The sequence below is a fragment of the Dromiciops gliroides genome, chromosome 4 (assembly GCF_019393635.1).
Source record: "Dromiciops gliroides isolate mDroGli1 chromosome 4, mDroGli1.pri, whole genome shotgun sequence".
NCBI lineage: Eukaryota > Metazoa > Chordata > Mammalia > Microbiotheria > Microbiotheriidae > Dromiciops > Dromiciops gliroides.
Window position 1 is genome coordinate 364,816,415 of NC_057864.1, and position 26,685 is coordinate 364,843,099.

Here is a 26,685-nt window from a genome sequence, read left to right on the forward strand (position 1 = left end):
ACAGCAAGTTAGTGTCTGGCAAGATTTGAACTCAAGTCTGCCTAATTCCAGATCAAGTACTCTATCCACTATACCACCTAGTGACCACTCTCACTAACTGGTATCTGCTCAAACAGCCCAAACTTAGATACATGTCCTTCCTTACCTTAATTCCAAATGGACTCAGATGACCCATGGCATGCCATCATTTGCACATCTCATTCTTTGTTCATTCACTCAGTAATGACTCTAAGCTCACACATAAACACAGGATTCAACCAACATAGTGAATGGATGATGGGTAATTAGCAGTTGCCAACTATTTCTATAAAAACTGTCTCTTTCCCACAGTTGTGTTCCTTTACCTATTCCTCAACCAAATAGCAGATCTCACTGATGGTCTTGGCCAACAATACTCCTAGACTGGTACTAGATATTCTGGGAATATTTGTTGCTATATCTCTTTGCTCTCTGGGATGCATCTGGCATTGCACTATTATTTTAGTTATGTAGAAAATTAAGATAATTGGGATGAGAAAAGCATATTAAGGTTATTAAAGTCATTTCTATTCTTTGTTCCTAATTTACTCATAAATTACTTTGTCTATCTATTTTAATTGGATTATTATCTGTAAAATGGTCTTATAAGATGCATTAAATTCATAAAGCAATAACATTTTTGTTCATTTCATCTTATAGGAGTAATGGCAGACAATTAGGAACTTATTGACTATTGCTTGATATTTCCATGATTTAACTCTATTTTTATGATGGCAAACCATTCATCTTAGACCAAAGGAAAATGAATATTTTTGGTACATAATACTCTTTCTTTTGTCCGTAGGCATCTGGTCCTCAGGGTTCGTTAAAGGATGATGCCAAGGGTTCTCTTCAGAAAAGCTTCAGAGTTCTTAATGAAGCTAAGAGGCTAGCAAATGATGTTAAAGGTAAGCATGACATTTCTTTTATAAGATAAAGTTTAACTGTGGTTACATTTGGTGGAAGAACTTACCTTCATTGATATTTTCAGATTGGACCTAACATTATGTTAGGATTCAGAACTACCAGTGAAGAAATTCCCCCTAGCCATATAGATCTGTATTTATCCTGCAATTTCTAGTCTTAGCAAGTTGCTTAGGATACCAAGAGGTGATATAACTTGGCCAAGGTTGCACACCCAGTATGTGTTCAAAGGTGAGACTTGAACCCAGGTCTTCTTGATTCTGAGCTTGGATTCCTATCCATGATACCATTCTCTCTTTCCACTTTCATTCATTTAAGAAATGGAATATTTTTAGTTCTTTTGATATGTGCTTAACTAAATGTCAATACTATGATCTCCTATCCAGAGCATCTTTCCTCCCCAAATCTCTAAATACTTTACATGTCATAAACCATAATTATGTATTCTTGCTTCTATGATGTGAGAGAGATCCTATCATTCCTTATAAACATAATCTCTCAAGTCACTTTGCCTATTTCCAGATGAGGTAGGATAAGTTTTTAACAGTGGGAATCAATATTATACTTTAGCTTAAGAAATGAAAATGAAAAATGACCAAGGCAATTACAGCCAGATGAGACATTTTGGCAGGTGGGGCATAATTGCCTGCCTGAAACTTTCAACTTTGTTATTATTGCACACTTCCCAAAGAGTGCTTCAGAATTTTTGGAAAGTATTTATTTTTAACCTACTTTTTTTTCTTATTCAAAGAGCATTTTTAAAAATTCAGATTGAATTTAAGACTATAAAATCACTGAATGGTGTGACATCTACCTTTCTCTTGGTATTTTGTATTAGTTCTGTTTTCCTAAACAGCAATTTGTAGAATATTACATATTTCCTTCCCAAATTTGTTTATTGGCTTGTTTAAATACCTAAAAACTGTTAACAGTTGTATTTTTTCATAGCCATACATCATAGTTGTTATTCACCACCAAAAATTATAAACAGCCTAGGATTTAAAGGAAACCACTGCTTTTATTGATAAAGCATCAAGTCTAAGAGAATGTCTGTCATTCCATTGGTTCTGAAAGTAGTTGAACTTTTTATTTTGACAGTAAACATGTCAGAGAACACAGAGACAAATGAGAAACAAGCAAGTCTAATGTTAGAAGAGTCGTGAAGGGGCCATTTAGGGGATGTAGTGGACAAAACACTGGCCCTGGATTCAGAAGGACTTGAGTTCAAATCTGGCTTCAGACACTTGACACTAGCTGTGTGACCCTGGACAAGTCACTTAACCCTCATTGCCCCACAAAAATTTTTTTTTTTAAAGAGCCTTGAGGGACAACTAGGTAGCACAGTAGATAGAGCACCAGCCCTGGAGTCCGGAGGACCTGAGTTCAAATCCAGCCTCAGACACTTGATACTTACTAGCTGTGTGACCTTGGGCAAGTCACTTAACCCCAATTCCCTTACCGAGAGAGAGAGAGAGAGAGAGAGAGAGAGAGAGAGAGAGAGAGAGCCAGCCAGCCAGCCAGCCAGCCAGCCAGCCTGCCTTAGGCTTACATATCAGTATAATATGAAATGGAGTTACTCTGATAAGAACAGTACATTAGAGGACCCTGGTTTGAAATATCATGCATCTATCTGAAATATATTAAGTCTGATTGATTCTATAGCAGAACAGTTTGCAGAATGTCTTTCAAGCATTTCTCTCTGTAGCCACCTTAAAGTATTGGCCAGATCCAAAAACGTTTTTGGTACAATGTAACTGCCATCTATGGACAAAAAGATTAGAGAGGCAATAGGTGATTAGTATCTGCTGAATTGTGAAGGGTGAGTTGGAGTCCATTATGTCTATATCTTTAAACTCGACCCTATAAAATATCTATTGAAATCCTTTAAGAAAACTTTATTACCCTCAGGAGTTCACGCCTATAAAAATGAGAGAATGCCTCATTCGAATTCCACACTGAAAATCCAAGCTCAGCCTAGACTGTACATAAGGCATGCATCTGGTCCAAACAGATGCAACCCCAGAGAACGTCAGCCTAAAAATATATGCTATTCCAATCTATTTTCCTAAATGACCAAAGCTTCCCAGTGGATTTCAGTCTAGAGAAAAATTAAAGATCATGTCATTTTAATGTTGATGCAAAATTTTCAATGCAGAGAATTGTAATTTTCTAATATTTGAATTCTCCCAATATACTTACTTAACTTTCCCAAAGTATATAATGTTGAAATGTCTACAGTTCCCTCTTTGAAACCAAAACCTATTTACAATGAGGTATAAATGACACTTAAAGGTTAACCTAAAGTTTGATGTGACCTAGAATGGCTTCATACAGGAATTTGAAACACAAGTCCTTTACTTCTTTAATATAATTAATTTTGTAAATGTTAACAAAAGTTAACTAATCCATGTGAGTATGCACATCTCAACCTGCCCTTGTTCTCAGTTTCCTCTTCTGGGGAAGGACTCTATCAGCTGACCTCGAGGTCCTTTCCAGCTTTGGATCTCTGATCTCATCAACTAGATTGACTTCAGTGTGATACAACTATACATTGCGAATATTACACCTGACAAAGATATTAATGCTCAAAATCAATTTAACATATTCCAGTATCAATTCATTCACAGTTCGGCTTTATTCAGCATTTGAGCACTGAATTAATCCGACCTATTCCAATATTGATCGACACAAGATATTAAAGTGCAGAATCACCCACCAGGCAATAACACCACCTGCCACAAAGCAATCAAATCAAAATTAGCATAATCAATAAAGCACCCAGCATTCCAGAACAGCTACCAAAACATAATTGAGTGTTAGGCAGCATGTGTGTTAACTTCAGGTTAAACCAAATAAGTCTCCCTATTATTATCTAAAATTTTCAACATTAATTTTGTGTCTCTGTCAGACGCCCTACAAAGCATTTCTAGGCTTCAGCAAGGACTAAATCAATCAAAGTAAAAGATGTTAAAATCCTAAGTGCCTCCATCTGCACTTAGACACACTGCTTGTGCCTAAAGTGGTTTGAACACTGAGCTTTTCCATTCATGTGTTTCAGTGTTCTGTGAATGGTCCCCATTCCATGCAGCTTTTCATTTCTTCATCTACTTAGAATCACAATCCTTCCAGTCTGGTAGGGTCTGAATTAGTCATTCTTATCTCCAGCTGAGGCTAATATGGCTATTATATACTTCTATCCCTTTGGAGATGGAGCTAGTACAGTAAAATCCCATTACAAAATGCCTTACTTGACCAGAAATTTGTTTATGCCACATGTGAATTTATGTTCCCTGTTTACATAATGACTTGGAAAGCCTATCATATACAAGGCCAGGCTTTAAAGTGCTTTTCCCTACTTAATTGTAGAATTAATCTCATCACTTTAGAGTCACTCTTTACATCTCTCTCTTCTTCCCCCAGCTCGACCCCTACCCCCACACTTCCACACATACATCTCTACTGGATCTCAGCATCAACATTATAAAGGTCCACAGAGAATGTTAGGGTTAAATTGCTGCTTTGCTCCAAAGTCTTTCCAAAATTCAGTTTATCCTGGTGGTCTTCCAGAAAATGGGTCTGATACTGGCCAATTCTATAAAGGGAAAGGAGACCAGAGTGATCATTCATTTTGCATTTTTCTTTTTGCACTTCGGGTAGTGTACTAGTTAAAATAATGAAAACCTAGCAACTCCTCAATTCATATATCCTCCAAGAAGCATAGCCAAGGCTCTGATGGAGATGAGACTGTTTTCTTGCTACATTATGACATCTTTCTGATTTGTGGCCAATTACACGAGTTATAAAATGGTTGTTAATCAGGAAAATGCCATATATTACCCCTGAAAACTGCTGAAATAGGCCCTACAGAGCAGAACTCTTGACAGCAGCTATTAAAATGGAGATTTAGTCATCTCTTTCTCTCTAACTCTATCTCTTCCTCTCTCTCTCTTCCTCTCTCTCCTTCTCTTCCTCTCCCTCCCCCCTCTCTCTCCCTCATCTTCATCCTCCTCCTCCTCCTTCCTTCCCTCCCTCCCTCCCTCTTAAAAAGAATAAAAATGGCAGGAAAGCATGTACCCTACATCTTATGCTTTGCTTTCTGGTGACTTATTTCATAAGCTGCTGACAAGAGTGAGTTTGTGCTGCTGCCTGCCATTTATATATTCTTCTTGCCTTGAGGGAGCCTGACCTTGCCAGCAGCAATTTGTCTTGCTTTTTAATTTTTGACTATACATCTGTTAAAAATAAATTTGCCTTTTTTGTGAATTTAAGATCTGGAGCTAATATATACTTCCCTGATTGAATGTCATAATGGTATAATATCATTGTGCTAATAGATGGAAGACCTGGTACAGATTGGCAATTGAGAATTAGGGGGTAAATCAATGTCTCCTTTTGAGTTGAAAACATATTCAGAAACAGCTATGGAACTTGTTGCTGTCTTCAGTCTGACCAAAGCATTAAACAGGGCCCCAGGTGGACTGTCTTGGGATTCTAGGTCACCTCCTTTGGAAATTCTAACCCTATTTCTCCAATACTTCAAATGTTCTCATCCTCCTCACATTGCTTTGAATTTATTTATGTGTGCATCTATTGTAGCCATCTCCTTCCCCTTTCCTTACTTCTAGGACTCAGGCCAATAGTTATTTCTTTTTACTGTTCTATACTCATTACCCTAGTACAATGCCTGACTCTGTTGGATCATAGCCATACAGTGAGCCCTACCAGCTTGGTAGGACATAGCTGAGCCTTCAGTCTTCTAGTAGATGTTTTGAGAACCCGAAATGACCTCCAAAAAGTTTTAATGAACTCTCTGGGTCTCGGGTTCCTAACATTTTTGTGTCATGGACCCCTCTTGGCAGGTCATGGTATTTAATGGTTGTTGAATTCTGGAACCAAATTCATGAGAAGTGTGTAGGGTAGGAGAGGTATGTTAATTTTTCAGCTTAATTTTCTGCAAATGAAGTCTTTTAATTGTCTAGACCAGGGCTTCTTAATCTCAGGTCTATAAACTTAGATATTTTAATAGACTGATAATTGAATTTCAATATAATTGGTATCCTCTGTAATCCTATATATTTTATTTTATGCTTTTAAAAAGATGATTCTAAGAAGGGGGTCATAAGCTATACATGATTGCCCAGATATCCATCTCTCTCTCTCTCTCTCTCACCCACCCCACACACACACACACACACACACACACAAAGGTTAGGAATCCCAGACCCAGAGAGGTAATTAAAACCCTTTGGAAATGGCCTTGGTCTCTCAGAAGTTCTGCCAAAAGGATGGAAGCTCAGGCAGGTATTTTGAAGCTGGAAAGACTCATTGCATGGCTGCTATCCAAAGACTATCCTAGGACAGAGAAATACATAGAAATATGAATATCATATTCATATACATACACATAATTGTATGTGAGCTCTGCAAGAAGGGACTTTAATAGATGGAGCTAGAGTAGAAATGGAAAGTTCATTCAAAAATAGAGTACAGGTGAGCAAAGACAGAGATATGTGATAGCACAATGAAAACAGTAATAGACAATAATACAGTCAGAGCGGAAGGAATGTAGATTCTTTGAAGGAAAGCAGTATGAGATAAAGCTAGAAAGACATTTATAGCTCAATTGCAGAGGCCCTTAAGTGGCCTCTACAGAATTAATTTTCACTTTATTTGTTAAACTTTGGACAATGCTCTGAAGGATGGATTAGAAAATAGATTATTTGCAGAGAGTGCATAGATCAGAAGAAATAAAAGTGTGAACAGGAGAGCACTGGAAGTTGAAAAGAAGAGATGAAAAATATTGTTGAGGTAAAATTGACAGGATTTGGCAACTAACTGTATGTCTGGGATTGGAAGAGGGAACAGACAAAGATTCAGTTTAATCCACTAAACAAGCATTTTTAGACAACTACCATTGTGCAAGGTACAATGCTACACACTGTAACTACAAAGCAAAACTGAAACCTGACCTCAAGGACATTATGTTCTGTAGGGGAAGTGGAGTTAAAACATGTTCAAAGTTAAAGATAATCAAAGTAAAAAAAAAAAATGGCAGGGGATGGGGTAGGGTAAGCGATCATCAAAAGCCCCAGAGGCAAGCTAGGCTGTTCAGTGGATAAAGTGCTGGCCTTTCAACCAGAAAGACCTGTGTTCAAATCCTGCCTCAGACATTTACTCCTTGAGCAAGTTGCTTAACTTCACTCAACCTCATCTTGTTCATCCGTAAAATGAGGGATTTGACCTTGTTAACCTCCAACATCCCTTCCAGTCCCAAAATGATGATCTTATAATGCAGGAAGCTAAAAATTCTGAGAGGATTGAATAATAAGGCTGGTCAGGAGGGCAGACCATTCAAAGCTGTTGAGGTGGAACGTGGTATAGTATGTTTGAGAAACAACTGAGTCAGTTTGTTTGAAATATACTGGGGGAGGGGGCAGCAAGGTGGCGCACTGGCCCTAGATTCAAGAGGACCTGAGTTCAAATTTGGCCTCAGACATTTGATACTTACTAGCTGTGTGAGCAGCTAGCTGGGCAAGTCACTTAACCCTCATTACCCCCCCCCAAAAAAAAAGGAAAAAAGGAAAAAAAGAAATATAATGTGTGTGAAAGAAAGAAATATGAGATGAGCCTAGAAATATAGGTTGGAGCCATATTAGTGAGGACTTTAAATGCCAAACAGAGATTTTGAATTTTGTACTAGGGGCAAATGGGAGCCACTGAAGCTTCTTCAGCAGGAAGTACATGACTTGGAGAATGGTGGTACTATCAAAAGAAACAGAGATGTCAGAGGAAGGGGAGTTTTTGATGGGGAGATGAGCTCAGCTTTAGAGCTGTTAAGTTTTAGCTCCTGGTAGGATATCTAAGTAGAGATGTCAAGCAGGCAGTTGGGATTATTAGACTGGAGTTCTGGGTAGAGGTTCGGGTTTGAAATATTGATTTTGTACTCAACTTCATAGAAGTGATAATTGAAGATGGAGAAGTGTAGAATATCATGAAGAGAGTTGATAGAAGATAAAAGAAACAAGGGCAGATCTTTAGAGGATATCATTGTTTAAGGTTTGGAAGGAGCATAAGGAATCAACAAAAGGATGCAGAGAAAGAACAGTGAGAGAAGTTAGAGGGGAACCAGAAAGAATGTCATATCATATTTAACAATTGAATACAGACTATCAAGGAGGAAGAGCTGATCGATCTAGCATCTTAAATGGTAGAGAGAAGTTAAGAAAGATAAAGAAGGGCGGAGGGGGAGGGGGGAAAATCATATGATGTAGCAAGGAGCTCACTAATGACCTTGGAAAGAATTGTTTCAGTAGAATGGTAGAGGCACAGTCAGATATAATATGAAGTCTATGCACGTAGTTCATACAACTAAAAACTATAATGAAAATGTTCGATGCAAAATAATGTCTAAATGGTAATTTGGTGGTAAGTTCCATTTAATCAGGTCTCTTAAAATTAATAGCACTTCTAAGAATTTCCCTTGTGTGAATGGAAGACTCCCTCAGGGCATTTATTTGTACCCTATTTGTATTAAGAAAACAATTAAAAATGCATTTGAGGAATCTAAAGAAAAAATTAACTAGGTAGAGTTTGAATATTCAAATTTAAGGAGTCCAGAGAGACCAAAACTTATTAAAATCCATAAAAATGAGCCTGATGCTATACTTATTCAGTTGAAAAGTGAGGACTGAAAGCACAATGATTTGAAAACATAAAAGGGAAATTAACAAGCCTAATTTCTGGACCTAGTGGCATAAAAAAAAATAAGAAAATATAGAGTCTAAATTTATTGAAAACTAGTCAAACATTCCAGGATAATTACCAAACCACTTTGGTATGGTACATATATAGCCTTAACATCAAGACTTAGTTTAAAGGCTTACTTCCAACACTTACTGGCTGGACGATCTTGGACAAGTTACCTAACCTCTCAGTGCCCTGGGCAACTCATTTATGATTTACGGAAAAGGTACTAGCCTACATTGGTGGCAGGAGTTTCCTTATCTTACCAACCCCACTGGCTAGCATCCTATATATCTTTCCTCCCTACTATGGCTCAACTCTGTAAGAAAGCCACCTATACTCAATCCTTCCACTTCTTCCCCTTTCACCGTCTTCTAAATCCTCTGCATTCTGGTTTCCATCATCATGCTTCAGGTCAAACTGCTTTTTTACAAAGTTACCAATGATCTCTTGGTTGAATTTAATGATCCTGTTAAGTCTTCATTATTCTTGATGTTTCTGTGATATTTAACACTTTCGATCACCATTTTTTCCAGGATATTCTGTCTTCTCTGCACTTTTATGACACTACTCTCCTCTGCATCTCCTCCTGTCTGACTGACAACTCCTCAGTCTCCTTTGCAGGATCTTCATCCTATAGAAGTCTTGGCCTACTAATCTTGAGTGACCCACAGGTCGCTGTCCTGGGTCTTTTCTTCTCCCTCTGTACTATTTTCTTCCTTACTCACTTTGGGGGCCACTACCAGTCATGCTGACCTATGTCTTGCCACTGGACTCTGATGACTCCAGAGGAGAGAGTAAGGCTAATAACTTTGCACAGCTCTGCTTCACTTAAATCCAATTCACTCTCAAGTCAAGACATCACACCCCTGATGTTATTGGTCTTCTTTGAGAACATAGGATGAACAACAACAATCTGCATTTTGCTCTAATTCCTATCATGGCTATTTGTGTATATATGATATTCCTCTCACACCTTTCCTACATGATTGTAAGTTTGTTATAGATAAAGACTACATTTAAAAGAAAAAAACCTCTATGTACCCAGGTGGTTGTTAAAGTTTTGAATTGCATTGTATTAAATTGACAAAATCAATCCCTAATGCCCCTTAAGTAAAAGTAGCCATTAACAGACTCAGTGCCCTTATCCAAATCTAAGAAGTTGTGGTTTCCTGTTCTCCTCCTAACCCAAATTTATGCATAGATAAAAGGAGAAATTATTCCCCAACTCTCAATGACTTGTACTGAAACTAATAAGTAGCTGAGTTCAATTAATAGCAGATGCTCATTTGTTGAAGGAATAGAAGTATAGTTTCCCTATTATAGAGAAAAAAAGAAAGTCACTGCTCATCTTCTCCCAGATTCATATTTTTATTTGCCAATACAAAATGGGTGATTGGTCCTTAACTGACAGTAACCAATAGCAAATGAGCTTTCCTCCTTCCCTGACTAGGGAATGTAATTCACACTCCAGTGCTACTGCCAAGGTCTGCTCTACCTTGCTCAGGGTGGAGCATTTCCACATTAAAGGTTCAGTTGTCACAATTCTGGCACATATCTAAGTGGAGTCTGAAGAGACATTATTCTCTCCTACCACTTCCCATTTGCACATCATATGATGCCAATGGGACACCAAAAAAGACTCTGGGGAAATTGGCCTTTTAACTTGCAAATACCTATTTTGCAGATAATAGTGTAATGATTGAATCAAGTATCAAAACTTTCAGTTGGAATGGACTACTAACCCATATAGGAAAAACAAAACAGATGAAAAATGTCATTTGCCTACATGATGACATGCAGCTAGAAGATGAGCCTGATGAATTTGTGTATGTGGAGATAGATAGATAGATAGATAGATAGATAGATAGATAGATAGATAGATAGATAGATAGATAGATAGATAGATAGATAGATAGATAGATGATGGATAGATATAGATAGATAGATCAATCCATCTCCACATACCCAAATTTTCACACACACACACACACACACACACATATACTTATCTGATTTGAGCATTGCAGACTGATAGTGAGTTGAGCATATAGTTAAATAGGAAAAAGAGAGGAATTTGGAGTGTATTTAGGAAGTTATACAGTGCCTTTAATGATCTTGAGATACTCCCTGGCATATTCCATCTCCTGTCTCCATGTTTCTGAACTGGTTTACTCCAAGACTTAGAATATTCTCTCTACTTTTTTCCTCTAAGAATTCTTAGAATCCCTTAAGGCTGGGCTCCAGTACCACATCTTATAAGAGACTTTTAATGAGTTTATCCAATTAATGGTGTTCCTTCATCCTACTTATTTGTGTGCATGTTGTTTCCTCCAATAGAATATGAATTTCTTGAGAATAAGAGCGGTTTCATTTTGGTCATGTATCTCCAGAAACTAGGACAATATCTGGTACATAGTAGGTGATTAATAAATGCCTGTAGAATTTAATTATTAACGCCATTATTTTTTCCTGGCAATGTTACATAGTTGATAATCTTGGAATACTGCAAACTCTAAAGAATCAAAGTTAGAAGAAACCAGAAAGGCAGTGGTGAGACATATAGTGGGTACAATTAGGCTGAAATATATTTCAGTGATGACTTTTGTGTAAGAAATGTGAGATACTATTGAGGAACTAGATGGTAGACAGGTTAGGTGACAAGAGTAAGGAATAGTAAATGGACAGCCTGTGTGCTACAAAGGTAACCACAAAAAATAGAAAAGACCTAGAGGAAGACTTTCAAATACACAGAGTGGATTTATAAGAGACCATGGACAAAATTCTCACAGAATAAGTCATTTAGTCAACAATCATTTCCCACCATGTGTCCAACACTATACTAGGGGCAATGCAGGGATAGATTGAAATTTGTATCCACAGAAGGAATAACAACATTGATGAAATCACAGGCCCTTTGAAGTACTAAAGAAGCATTTTCAAAAGCACACTGAAATGCATAAAAGATGAGCAATGTAGACATAAATATTTTATAGTATCCCATAAGTTTACCAAGAGGTTTTACTGAGATCTCAGTTCATGTTATTCTAACCACCAACTTGTTTCTTTCTCACTGTTTACTACTTAGAAGTCTTTCCTATCTTATTATCTATTTATTAATTTATTTTTATGTAATATTTCTGATACTGGTATTCATGAAGACTTTTAGGTTTAGGTCACAAATATTAATCCAACATTCCCAAGCCAAGGAGAAAGATAAAAATCATCAAAGCCTTTTATTTTGTGATAGGTTAGTAATTAATATTCACATGTATATCATGAGCAGAGCATTAAGGATTGGGAGGGATCATAAAGGAAACTTGGCCGATTTCATTCTATACCTTAAACTGTAATTGGGTAGAGGGGAAAAACATGAATAAATATATTTAAACACATCATAGAAACAAATAGTATAAAAGGTAGGTATTTTAAATTACATACCCGTCATACTTTAATACCTATAAGATACATGATTTTAACCATGTGGATATTCCCTTTATCAATTATGATTGCAACCCTCTCTTCATAGTAGAGCATCTTCATTAATTTCTACGACTGGAAAATATATAAACTAGTATACAACTCTGATAATCAGCTAGCCTGGTCCTTAGATGACACAGTAAACCCATATTCAAAAGCTTTCCAGATTCATAGGATTCAGCAGAGATTATATTCTATTATACTAGTCTTCAAGAATACAGGAACACAGTGGGCAGCTAGGTGGCACAGTGGATAAAGCACCGGCCCTGGATTCAGAAGGACCTGAATTCAAATCCAGACTCAGACATTTGACACTTACTAGCTGTGTGACCCTGGGCAAATCACTTAAACGTCATTGCCCCCCCCCATAAAAAAGACTACAAGATCACTCCCATGCCTTGATGACACAATAGAATTAGAATTCATTGAAGGCTAGCTTCCTACAGTACTTTTTTAAAGTTCATATGAATAGACCTCAATATAATAAAAATGACAATATTATCTAAACTAATTTACTTAATTTAGTGCGTCACCAAACAATCAACCAAAGTATTCTTTTAAAGAACTAGAAAAAATAATAATGAAATTCATTTGGAGGAACAAAAGTTTAAGAATCTCAAAGGAAATAGACTTTTGTTTATTAAATAAAATTTTAGAAGTTTATATGAAAATTTAAGTGAATTTAAATGAAATTAATATTTGAATGAGTTTCCCTTTTCAATCCCTAATAAACCTAAGTAAGGGATACAATTGAGATATCTTTCTCCCAGATAATTCTCAACCTTCTTGATGATTAAAGAGGAAATGCTGAGTAGTGGCTGGAGAGCTGCTCTCAGTGTCAAAAAGCCCTGGGTTCAAGCCCTGTCTCTTATACAAGGTCTGTGTGACCTTAAGTAAATCTTTTAACTTCTCAGAGCCCCAAGCAACTAAGTCTATACATTTTAGAGAATGTGTCGATCTGCTTCTCATTCATGGTCCTTTACACTTAATGAAATACTAGGTCTACCCCCAAAATAAATAAACATCAACAGTTTTTTTACCCCCCAAAAAGCTTTCCCCATTCGAAAAATAGTTTAAGCATAGGCCGTTATTTGAGTTGCCTATTTAGGATTTTTGCAATTTTTATATAGAAATAATAATAGCTTGATTTGTTTAGTGTTTTAAGGTTTAGAAAGCATTTTAAGCACAATCTCATTGGATCCAAACACCGTCGAGGAGGTAGGTGGTACTGTTATCCATTAATTTTTAGAAATCCTGACATGGGGACTCTGGGGATAGATGGGTGAATGAATGAATAAGTATTCACCTAGCTCACTATATATGTAACTAGCCCCATACCAGACTACTACATCCCATTTAGCAGTACACCCTGGTCATTTTGCACTTGACTTTACCAATTTTTTCACTCCCCCTTCTCCCCACCAGGAAAAGTAACCAAGGACTGGACCTCTAGAAATCATGCCTCTAGTCTCAGAGGAATTTACAGCTAGGTCCTCATTAGTGGGAATTCAGTGAAATGATTGCATTATTTGAGTTTGAACTTCTTATTTCCATTGGGCTAGAACCAATTATCATATTTTACATAATTACAACTTCTCTTTTAATTAATTTTTAATATTTATTTTTTATAAATTGAGTTCCACATTATCACACTTCCTCTTTCACCTCCTCCACCCATTGAGACAGCAAGCAATATATCATACATGTGAAGTCATACAAAACATATTTCCATATTAGCCATGTTTTTTAAAATCCAGAAAAAATAAAGTGAAAAAAGTATGCTCCAATCTGCATTCAGAGTTCATCAGTTCCCCCTCTGCAGGTGGAAAACATTTTTCATCATGCTACCTTTGGAATTGTCTTGGATCATTGTCTTTATCAAAGTAGCTAAGTCTTTCACCATAGATCATTGTTATAACATTGTTGTTACTGTATACAAAGTTCTTCTGGTTCTGTTCACTTCACTTTAGATCAGTTCATATAATTCTCCCAGGTTTTTCTGATAACATTTCTCCTCGTCATTTCTTATAGCACAATAGTGTTCTATAACAACTTGTTCAGCCATTCCCCAGTTGATGGATACCCCCTCAAATTCCAATTCTTTGCCACAAAAAAAAGAATCACTATAAATATTGTTTGTATATATATAGGGCCTTTTCTCTTTTCTTTTATCTCTTCTTGATAAAGTCCTAGCAGTGGTATTGCTGGATCTATACACAATTTTATAGCCTTTTGGGCATAGTTCTAGATTGCTCTCCAGAATGGTTGGACTAGTTTACAACTCCACCAACAGTTCATTAGTGTCTCCCCTCCCCTTCAGCATTTGTCATTTTCCTTTTCTGTGATGTAAGCCAACATATGGTACCTCAGAATTGTTTTAGTTTGAATTTCTCCAATCATTAGTGATTTTGAGCTTTGATTTTTTTCATTTAAATACTGTTCATACATGATTACAACTTCTAATAGAAAAAATTGGAATACATGCACACTACTTCAAAGGATTCATTATTCTGTTGCCACTAAGTGGCTATAATCCACTCAACTTTGAACCTCCCTCTACTCTCTTCCATTCCTGGCTTTGGGGAAAGTAATCCCATCAATATTACCATGGAATCTGGAAAGACCATGTAAATATATTATTCTATATATAAACTCATTATGTCTTTTTTTTTCTTTTTTGGTGAGGCAATTGGGGTTAAGTGACTTGCCCAGGGTCACACAGCTAGTAAGTGTCAAGTATCTGAGGCTGGATTTGAACTCAGATCCTCCTGAATTCAGGGCCGGTTCTCTATTCACTGTGCCACCTAGCAGCCCTGACTCATCATCTTTTTAACTCCCTATAACAAAATTCCCTTTCCTGGTCACCACTCCCCTGTGTGTATCATCTCATTTTGGAATTTGTGTCTCCAATGCTTATTAAATGCATATGGGTGCTTAATAATTTGTTCCTTCATTTTACAGAAGAGGAAATTGAGACTTAGAGAGGTTAAGTGATTTGTCCAGAGTCATGTACATAGCAAATATTTCAAGGAGGATTTATAGCTAGTGTTTATATCTCTAAGTCATTAGTACTGGAACACTGTTCATGCTACAGCATATATCTAATAGGACAATCCATAATTTAAATTATCAGCCACAAATAATACCTTAAAAACTCTTCACAAAAAAATAGACTGCTTTATATCATAAAGGAGGAAATCTTTGAGCAAACTCAGGGTTAACTCTTTTATTTTTCTTTTCAATATTTTATTAATTAGTCATATATTAGATTATCTTTTGTCAAGGAGACAGTAGAAACCTTCTTTAAATCCTGAGGGTAAAGTTGGTTATTTAGATGTAGATCTGAATCAAATTTGTAAACTTAAGGCCTTCAGTGGTTGGTTTGAACCTTCTTTTCCCTTAAATGGTTTTGCAGCTCCTAATACTTCTATTTTCATTTGTGGATATTCAGCTTCATGCTGTTTATAGTCAACATCACTAGAGGAAGTGTGAAATTGGAACCAGGAAAAATAGTTAATGTATGTTTAAGATACCTGAAAAATTGGTATTTGCAGTTTTATATTGTGTCTGCTGAACTATACTACTCAACATTTGGGAAAGTATGGGAAAGTAATGAGAAACCTTCATCGTAAAATCTCTTTGCAAGGCAATTTGTAAAAATATTGACTTAACTCTAATGGAAAATGTCGGTTTCTACAGCAGTGTGCTAAATATTGCTTTTCTCTTTATCTGATTTTGTTTTCTGAGTCTAAATACATTTTAATCAATGATTTTACTGACAGTACTTTGGGGGGGGCTATTTAATAATCAGATTCCCTTGAGGGCTTTTCTTAACCTATGAGAATGACCCATTCAAGTAATACAATTTTACAGAAAACAGCCAGATGTAAAAAAGGAGTTATGCCAGACGGAGCTCAGGCACAGTGCTCTACATTTGGTCTGTGACTTTTACTGAGCCTGTTCTGTATGGGAAATCATCAAAATGAGTCAGACAGAGTCCAGACCATAAGAGGAGAAAGATTTGGTATTATTGTTGACTCTATGGAGTTTTAAAAGGCTAGGTTCACAAAATGTGCTATAAATGATGGAGGGAGAGGGAGAGAGATCAGAGCATGGGTTCTAATAAATTGATGAAAAATATGGTTGTTAATGTCATCTTCAACCTGTTCTATTGGTTTTAAACCAATAATACATAAGTATAGTAGCATATCTAACAATTTCAGCTGCAAAAATGTTCATATCTTTTTTTTCTTTTTTCAGAAAATGATGATAATCTGAAAGGCATGAAAAACAGATTGGAAGATGCTAATGAAAAGAATGGTGACCTCCTGAAAAGTTTAAATGACACATTGGGGAAGTTATCAGCTATTCCAACTGGTAAGCAGTATTTGAGAACTCCATTGAGCTTAGTCATTTCAATCTGTATATTGGCAATTTTAATATTTTCCCAAAAATAACATTCTTAAGGGTTGGCAGTGCCTATTTAATACTTTCTGATGGTTAATTCCTTCTCTTTTCTTATAAGGAAGATACACTGAAACCTGACAAGTATTTTCAGTTTAATTTTATCGCTTCCCAAACCAAACATCAGTTAGCCTTTATTTCAGATGAAATAATAATTATATTTATGTTATATTGTTTTGCTAACTGCAAGGTTTTAACTAATTGGAAGGAAAGAAGTCATAATCAATAAGTAAAGCTTTAGCCCTGCTTTTATTGGAACTTCTAGATGATGGTAACCAACTCAGGAGTCCAATACATTCCATAGACATACCTAGGGAAAACTCAATATTTGAAATGTTTTAACCTTCAAAAAGGCCTTGATGATATAGCATTGTATAGTGCTGCTTTAATACACTCTAGAAAATATTGTTGTATTTTTTCCTTGCTATGTACACTCAATATAAAGCTGTTGAATTGACCTGACCAAAAATTAATGTTCTCTATATTGTATTCAAGGAGATGTCTGTGTGTGTGTGTGTGTGTATATGTAAAACGCACAAAAAATATAGATGCTCTTATTGTATATATGAATGATTATATTTTTTGTTTTGTTTATTTGCTATTCTTTTTACTTACCAAAATGTATGTTTTTTTTCTTTTCTAAATTAAAATTGTAAATAGTTTTCCCAACATCCTTATGACCTACACTATAGAAAATGAAGGGGAACTTCTGGAATGCCCAATGTTTTAGTAGCTAAAAATGAATACATTACACATGTATACCTAAGATACATTTTACACATACATTCATATATTCTAATATTCTAGTGGTTCTATTTCACCTGTAAATATGTAGAAAAAGAGAATAATTATACAAGAAAAGCATTAAAGTATAAATATTCATAAACAATCATTTGGAATTTATGTAACCCATATAATAAAACTTATATGTAATCTATATGCAGTCTATGTGATAGTCAAAGTATATACCTATAATTTATAATCAAAATATCTATACATGCTTTACATGCACTCCAAGTATGTATTAAATGTCTCCATGCCCTAAAACTAAATCCAGACAGTCCATTCATTTATTTTGATGCTGTAAATTTAAATTAAATCTAAGACTCAATTTGATGAATCTATGTGGTTAATGAAGATTAATTTTTCTTCTTAATATGTTGAGTAGCAAATCATATTTTTCCAAAAGTCCATGTAACTTCTTCAGCAGTAAATGAAAGGAAACTTACAAGATTGTATAATGCTTTAATACTTGAAATTAATAGTGTATATGTCTCTGTATACTTTAAAATTTCTTCATGTCCTAAAATTGAACCTAAGGTGTCCAGCCATTCACTTTTTGTCTCTGGGAATTAGGATTAGATCTGAAGCCTCACTTTGATGAATCTATATAAGTCTTGAAGATTAATTTTTCTTTTTAATATGTTGAGCAGCAAATCACCATCCTCCCTTGGTAGAGAGCATTGAGAATAATCACTTTGCTCTTCTGACTTAATCAGGTATTCATTGTAGAGGTTCCTAAGAAAATTTAATTTGACTAAGAAAGCTTCCATTTTGTAAGACTGAGACTTAAAGTTCAGCCTGTTTTGTTTGGAAAGAGACAGTCTTGAGGTCAACCGACCCATGATCCAACTTTGACAGTCACAAATGAAACCACGATAACCTGACCCTTTGTTTTGATTCTCATACTCTCTACTGCTGACAGATACAGCTGCAAAATTGCAAGCTGTTAAAGACAAAGCGAGACAAGCCAATGATACAGCAAAAGATGTCCTGGCACAGATTAAAGATCTCAACCAGAACCTTGCAGGCCTGAGGAACAATTACAATAAACTGGCCGATGATGTAGCCAAGACAAATGCTGTGGTGAAAGACCCTGCCAAGAACAGTAAGTTCTTATATTTATTTTTATAATGACTTTTGCTCCTTTACCCTAAAATTATATCATAGAATCATAGAATGCTAAAGCTAAGGAGGAACTTTAGCCCAATCTCATCATTTCAGTCTAGCATGCCAATGGACCTGTGCCCCCATCAGTGTAATTATTTTCTTCATTGATGCAGATTGCAGCACAACCATCTCTGCCCATCTTGGGACGCTCTGATTCATATCCTCTCATCAATTCAGCACAGGGAATCCACATAATGTTCAAAGGGTTTTCCTTGAATTCTCTTGACATTTCAAGGATACCCAGTTGGGCATATGGGCTCATAAATCCATGAAACAATCCTTGATTTTACAGCTGAAGAACCTGAGGCCTAGAAAGTCTAAGTGACTTGATCCAGGGGACATAGTTAGAACTAGAACCTAGGATTTTGGATATAGTCCAGTATCCTTCCCAACATGTCACATGGCAGTTAGAGGATGATTCTGAAGGCTCCCATGGTGGTTTGACACTTGGCATAAATACTTTCTGGTTTTCACTGTAATGGAACACATAGTTGTAATCTTGGAGAAAATGCTCAGAGCATAGATAAAGTCTCCTAGGATTTTGGAGCTCTTAAATCTGAACTTCAAAAGAGGTCCAAGAGTAAAAAAAAAAAACAAACCCAGTTTTCACTAGGGGCTATGCTTTTGATGATGATGCTCCAAGGTCTTTTGCTAATCCTAAGGAACCAAATGCTGATTTTTGACTGCATCCATATAAGTTTTCAAATCTTACAAATATTTCTCCAGAAAGGAATTTGGGGAGGCTCACTTCACTCCCCTTCCAACCAACAGCCAACAGATCTTTTAGTATGAAACCTACAGTGCATTGGGCTCATTGAATTTCACTCAAAAAATAAAAAAACAAAACCAGATCATCTCTTATGAAAACTTCTCAAGAAAAGTTATTTAATAAATATTTGCAAACACAAGAACTTTTCAGAGAAATTTCTCACTCAATGCAGTCATGCAAACCTATCCAAAACAGGTTAATAACAATAAAGATAGAGACACACAACATTCACATGCATAGCTTTCTTCTGAAGGCTGAAAAATTAATCAGATCAAATGGCTCACTGAATCACTTTATGCAATATCTCCTAAAAAGTTGAATAGAAGTCCACATTTTTGTAAAGCTAATAGTATTTTCCTAATCTCATGAATTTAAAATGATTTGTGTTAACTTTGAATGAATTTATAAAGGATGACAGCTCTTAGCACATTCTATATGTAGGTTTTTTGCTATCAGCCTCTCTATTGAGTGCAATCATTCTAGTTCTCAAAATACAAGATGCAAAAGGAAAGCTTTCTATTTAATGGAACATGGCAATTAACACTTTTGTAACATAAAGAATAACTCAAAATAGTATAATTTTATATGGTTTTATATATATACATAGGTTTGCCTTAAAGTAGGGTCCATTTATAATACATAGTCTCTTATGAAGGGCTCAGATAATTTCTTGGGTATATAATTATATTATCCAGTCTCTAAATTTTCATCTCATAATGTCTTATTTTCTCCCCTTTTGCCCCCTTCACATCAATATCTACAGAAATCAGTAAGTATCATTTGACTGACAAGTAAGCCCTTACTTGTAAATGTTTCTCTTCTCCCTGCATCCCCCAGTGCTTCTGCTTCACATCTGCTATTTTGGTACTGCTCTAAGAAAAATAAATCTAATTTTTTTCAGTATTACCTTATTACTACTCACCATGATGAACAGAATTTTCTCTTACAGAAAAGCCAATAGCAATGTATGGATTTATTTCATTCAGTTTCACTGGTATTATAATGTAATGAGCTGTGTACCTGAAGCAAAGTTAAAAAAATAACCTTGAATTGCATGTATGAGTGCCATGCTTCAGTACCACCTAAATATTTTAGTATAGAGCTATAGAGAACACATAAATTTAGCTAGTATTTCAGATTACTTTCTTGCAACAAAGTCAGAGGTTTTATTGTTGCTGTGTACCCCAACACATGCTCTAAGCAACCCCAGGAACCTCTTTTTGTACAATCCCTTTGGATCAACAAAGAAAAGACTCATTGGCTTATTGAAGAATGAAAGGATCTAGGGAGTTTGCCAATCTTAAATGGCCCTTACTCTACCTCTCTCTCATGACCTCTAAATATACTGCTGGCATTCTGGAAGCTTTTTTTTTCTCCTGACACTAAATTAATTTGTGAAGCTTCAGTGTGGTATTAGGAAGTTGAGGGAAAGGAAAATGAATTGTCGAAAGGTTACCAGGAAAGTGAAAACTAGTTATATTGAAGATCTGAAAAGAAGAAAATGAGGTTTTTATCTGAGTCAGAGACATGGCAGTTCAAAGATGAAAAAGAAAACTTTTTTTTTCCTTTCAACAATGTAACCAATCTATTTTGGTCATTTTTAAAATATTTTAAACAGCATTCAAACTCTGACATTCATGAACATGAGATTAATTTTGCAGAACAACAAATGACCTATTTCCAAATAACAAGTTTAAAAGATAATCAAAGATTCACTTTCACCCATGTCTGAAGATGAGCCATGAATGGGTCAATGTCAGACACATGAGACATCTTTCATAGTGTAACCTGGAATTCAATTTGTGGGGCCTGAACTGTCTCAGTTTCATCAAGGATGTCAATGATAGAGTAGATAAAACAGAAGCTTGTTGAGTGAATAAATTACCTTAAATCAGGTGAAGCTGCCAGAATCTTAGAATAAGAAAAGATAATTATGCCTCTAAAAATGTCCTGACTTCTTCCAAGGGGGGAAAAAATTACATTCTAGGAGTCTATGGAATAACATGTCTAGACACTAACCAGTCATTCATTGTTTCTACTCAAGGCACCAGAAGGAAATGGGTTTGAATTGCAGCATGAGATATTTAAGTGATATGAGAAAATACTTTTTAAGAATTTTTCATCAGTGGATTCCTTTGCTAAGAGACATTGTGACAGTTACTTTCTTTGACATATTCAACAAGAACAAAAATTGAAGAGGGTAATTACCCATGTTTTATATGTAGACTGGCTTATGCAGTCATGAATTGAAAAAGAATGGCAGAATAAGGTGACCTTTTCAAAGAATATTCTACCCACTTAGTTTTGTAGCAAAATATATGTTATCTGAAGCCCAGTCCTATGAGTAGAATTAGGAATTAAAACAACAACAGCACCAAACAACAACTGAAAAAATTCACCACACTGTTTACCTCTGGTGTGGGCTTAAAATATCATCACCTACCCAAAATAGAGCTCCTGGTCTAACCTCAGTTTCTTTGGCCTACTTTAGTCCTGACTAACATCCTCATTATCATTCCAATGCTTCATCTATTTAGTAACCATGACTTTTCTTTCCTGCATGGCTAAGGAGAAATTCCTGCTCATGTAAGCAAGCTGAACCACCAGCATAACTTGTCTTTGGTTTGTCTTTGGTTCTGTGAAGTTGCAGATGCAGATGCCACTGTTAAAAATCTTGAGGAAGAAGCTGATCGGTTGATAGATAAACTCAAGCCACTCAAGGAACTTCAGGATAACCTGAAAAAAAATATATCTGAGATAAAGGAACTGATAAACCAAGCCCGGAAACAAGCCAATTCCGTAAGCTACTTTTTCTTTTTTCTCAGTATTATGAAGTTATTGGTAGTAATTCATTAGTGTTATTCCCAATGGAATAACCTCATCAGATTATATATTTGCTACCTGGTGTTTTTCTTCTACCTTGTAACTAACTCTTGGTCTTATAATTCTAATGAGAAATTGCAAGGGATGGGATGAAAACAGTCATTATTACTTGGACATCCATAAAGTCTTGGTAAATTCTATTTTATACTATTTTTAGAATGTATGAAAGGGTAACAGGGAGTGGGAGTGGGAGGGTGTCTTTAATTATCTTTGCATACTGCAGGATATAGCATCTCTAGATGTTTAGAAAACCAACTGAATTTAACGGATAATCATTAATTATTAATTTAGACATTGGAGTGATGCAGCATTTTACATACCTCCTGGAGTGTAGTTCAGAACATGGGAAGTAAAAGCCATGTCAAAGCTTCTATAGATGCTTATATTAATCAGGTTCAGGTAAGAGAGACCAATATTTAAATGTTCTAACTACAATGGATGGATGAACATGGCAAAATAAACAAGACATTTTTAAAATATTTTGCACATAGTTGCCATTCAATAAATTTGTTGAGTGAATGAATGAATGAATGAATCTAACTAATTAAGTTAGCTTGACTAAAACCAAGAAACAAAATAATAAGTAGCAGGAAATAATTGAGATTAGGCAATCAATCAAATAAACATTTACTAAACACAGCCTACATTTTAGGCACTGTGCTAAGCTCTAGGCACACAGTAACAAAAATTAAACAGTCCCTACCTTCAAGTAACTTAGATTCTAGGAAACAACATTGAATTGTATAATTTGAAAGTTGGAGGGAACCTCCAAAGCCACCTAGTCCAACCTATATATGAAAGAATTCCCTGATTTAGCATACTCAGCAAGTGTTTGTCCAACCTCTGCTTGATGACCTCCAAGGAAGAGGAACCCACCACCTCCCAAGCCAGCTCATTCCATTTTTTGGAAAGCTCTAATTATTGAAAAAAATATTGGGATTGAGACTAAATTTGTCTCTGCCAGAATCCTCTTCCAACTGTGTGATTCTATGTTGTTATCTGTGATAGACACAAACATAAATAAAGACAGAGTGATGAGGGATGGAGATTCATTGACAACAGAAAATCAAGGAAGTCTTAATGTATGTGGTGGAACCCTGAGCTTGGAAGGGAAGTAGAGATTCTAAGAGGCAGAAATTAGCTCAGAGTATATGCCATGCCTGAGCTACATAGAATGTGCAAAGGTATGGAGATAGGAAATGGGAAGTCCTGTGAGAGGGACAGCATGCCCTGTGGAGAAGAATTTGAAAGGACTTTCAGAGTTTCAGGATAACATAGGAGCCCAAGTTTAAACCTGGACAGGATCTTAGAAGTAATCTAATCCCATCCTCTTATTTTATAAATGTGAAAACTAAGACCAAGAAAAATTAAATGGCTTGCCCAAGATCACACAGAAAGTGGCAGAGCAGAGATTTAAACTCAGAATCACTGTCTCCAAACCAAACACACTTTCCACAGATTCATTTAATGTGGTAAGAAATAAGGAGCTAATTTTCAGTAGGCTAATTATATAGAAAGGTCCCTTTTAAAAAAGGGTCCCAGTACTAAGAGGGAAAAAATACTTTGGGCAATAGACTTTATCCTTTTCTTAAAAAGTGCAAGCAAGAGTATGAAATACTTAAATACCTTGTCCATTTCTTCAAGTATCATCACATAATTACAAATTGTGAATATCCTTCCTTCCAGTTACTTATGGAGATCATTAGGGTAGCTGCAGAAATTTTTTGGAGATGTTGCCCAGTAGGTTTAAGGTATAATAGCTAAATTCTAAAGCAAAACCCTGAATGAAATAGCCTGTGAAACAAATTCACTCCTTACCATCAAGAATAGAAAAATTCACCAGGTTTAGATTGCCCATTTTAAATCTAACACTAACAAATAGATTTTCTCTTAAGTGATTCCCTTGGCTTTGAACAGTCTTGGATAATCAAAGTTTAGCAAGAATATCAAGATTTTTATAGTAACCCAGAACAAATTATCTGAGTGTCAATCTGCTTCCTTCCATTTGGCAAAGGTGACAATCCTAAAAGTGGTCATAGCAGTGACTGTAAGATGAAAGAATTCACAACAGATGAAAAGGAAAATTGCTATAAGGCAAGAAAAAGGAGGTGTAACAGTAGACAAAGACTGAGGAAGCAGCAGTAAAGACAGAGAAGATTACAGAAGAGAGAGCCTCAACTTTGTCAGCTAATTATGTATGAGAGACAAAGGACAAAATGGACAGCAAACATTGCTCCGAGGATGAGGACTTTCATTTAAAATCAAACATATTTACTGAGTCCTTGCTATGTGCAAGTTATTGCATTAGTCACTGTGGGGGATAAAAAGATGGCTAAGATATTTGGATTTTACAGTCCAGTAGAAGAGATAAGAAATATAACTCCAACTTCCATAAAAGAATTATATAGTACTTGGGGAGTTCAAAAGGACCGGTCAGAGGAATCAAGATGGAAGTTATACTGTAAATGTATTAGTGTGTATGTATATACATGTGCATACATATACATACATATATACTTACATGTAGATACCTATGCATGTACACATGTTTATATGTGTATATAAATTAATAGAGGTACATGTATAGATATTCACATATTGTCATATGGTGCATGTGCCATGTGTTTTCTTAGTACATACATAGACAAGTAGGGTGTTTATTGGACATTTACTGTATGTGTTTAATGTTGGAAATATAAATATTAAAACATTTTTTTAAAAACACAAGATATCCCCTACTCTCAAGAATCTTATATTCTAACATAGAAAGATAAAACATAAAAGGGAACTGGAAGTATCAGGTGAGGAAAGATAGGCAGGGAGGAGGTGCATTAATCTACAGAGTAGAACTTAAGGCAGTCATCCTGAGGTGAGCAGTCCAGAGACCAGGTGAAGCTGGGATTAAAGTGTTGTCAATACTATTAGAAAGTGAATATAAAGATAATTTCATCACAGTGCTTGGCTTATAGTAATAACTTAATAAGTGTTTATTGATTGATTGACATTGCACTTAGGCTGGCTATTCAAGAATGGGTAGGAATTCAAGAGTCAGAGATAGATGATCACATTCCATGTGGAGAAAAGGGGTTAGAACAAAGTAATTTTAATATATAACTTAGCAATACCACTAATATCACCCTCTATTAGATTGTGAATTATTTTAGGGCAGGAATTGTACCTTTTTTTAACCCCTGAATCTTCACCAAGCAGAACCGTGCCTTGCACGTAGTCAAACAATAAATGCTGAATTGAGTTCAGCTATCAAACTGAATTTTCCCCTTTCACCCATCTCTGAGTATTGAAATGTCATCCATTCTCCAAGGGCCAGTCCAAATGTAATGTCACTTAATAGCTATGTGACCATAGGCAGGCCATTTCACTTGTATGGTACTGTTTCCTCATCTATAAAATAAGGAGTTTAGACTCTATGACCTCTAAGATCCTTTCCAGCTCCAAATTTACAATGTGATACTATGCCCCAAACATTACATGTTATCATCCCCCTATACCCACCCATTTCCTCAACTTCTCTGTTTCTTTCAAGGGTACAGCCATCCTTCTAGTCCCTCTAGTTTACAATCTTATCATCTTCCTTAACACTTAACTTTCCTTTACCTCACATATCCTATCAGTTGTTAAATCTTTTCAATTCTTCCACAGTTTCTTTCCCATCTTTCTCTTTCTCTCAACTCATAGCTAACACCCTAGTTCAGACCCATACTACATCTTGCCTGGATGATTGCAATAGCCTACTAATTGATCTTCCTCACTCATATCTCTCCCTTCTCCAAGTCACCATACACAGAATTCAAAGTGATTTCCCTAAAACACAGATACGTCACCCCCCTGCTCAAAAAACTATGACTGCCTGTTGGCTCTAGGATCAAGTATAAACTCTGGCACTTCAGGCCTGTCACAGTCTAGCCCCAGTTTATTTTTTTTTGTCTTATACATTATTCCCTTTCGCACAATCTATGATCCAATCAAATTGAAATTCTTGTTATTCCTCACACTCGACATCCCATCTTCTTTTTACATTGTTGTTGTTGTTGTTCAGTTGTTCTGTCATATCTAACACTTTGTGACCCCTGTGGACCACACTCTCCATAGGGTTTTCTTGGCAAAGACACTAGAGTGGTTTGCCATTTCCTTCTTCCTTCTGTTAAGGGCTAAAATTCTAGCTAGTATGTCTAAAATATTCAATAAGTGGTCGCCAATAAATTATAAGCTTTAGCAAGAGTTAGACTTTTAAGTGTTTATTAAGGAGAATAAGAATTTGGTAAAGAGAGAGAGAAAGACCTAGATTCCTATCTATTAAAGGGAGAGCACATTTCTAGCTCTGCTCTCCACCAGAGTCCAAAGGAAAGCCAGACACAGAGCGCTAGTCTCTTCCTTCTTCCACTACCCAACGTCACTTCCTGATGCCAAAGAAAAGACTCCTGGTCTTGCACTCA

General features: G+C 35.9%; 1 protein-coding gene across 1 annotated transcript in view; it reads left to right on the top strand.

The window, feature by feature from the left end:
- Nucleotides 1–26,685, top strand: part of LAMA2 (laminin subunit alpha 2) — an 804,877-nt gene that overhangs the window by 692,196 nt on the left and 85,996 nt on the right. Inside the window, 5 exon segments of the mRNA XM_044002871.1 lie at nt 824–926; nt 16,426–16,542; nt 18,335–18,517; nt 20,112–20,117; nt 21,993–22,147. Coding sequence (XP_043858806.1) covers nt 824–926; nt 16,426–16,542; nt 18,335–18,517; nt 20,112–20,117; nt 21,993–22,147 — 564 coding nt within the window.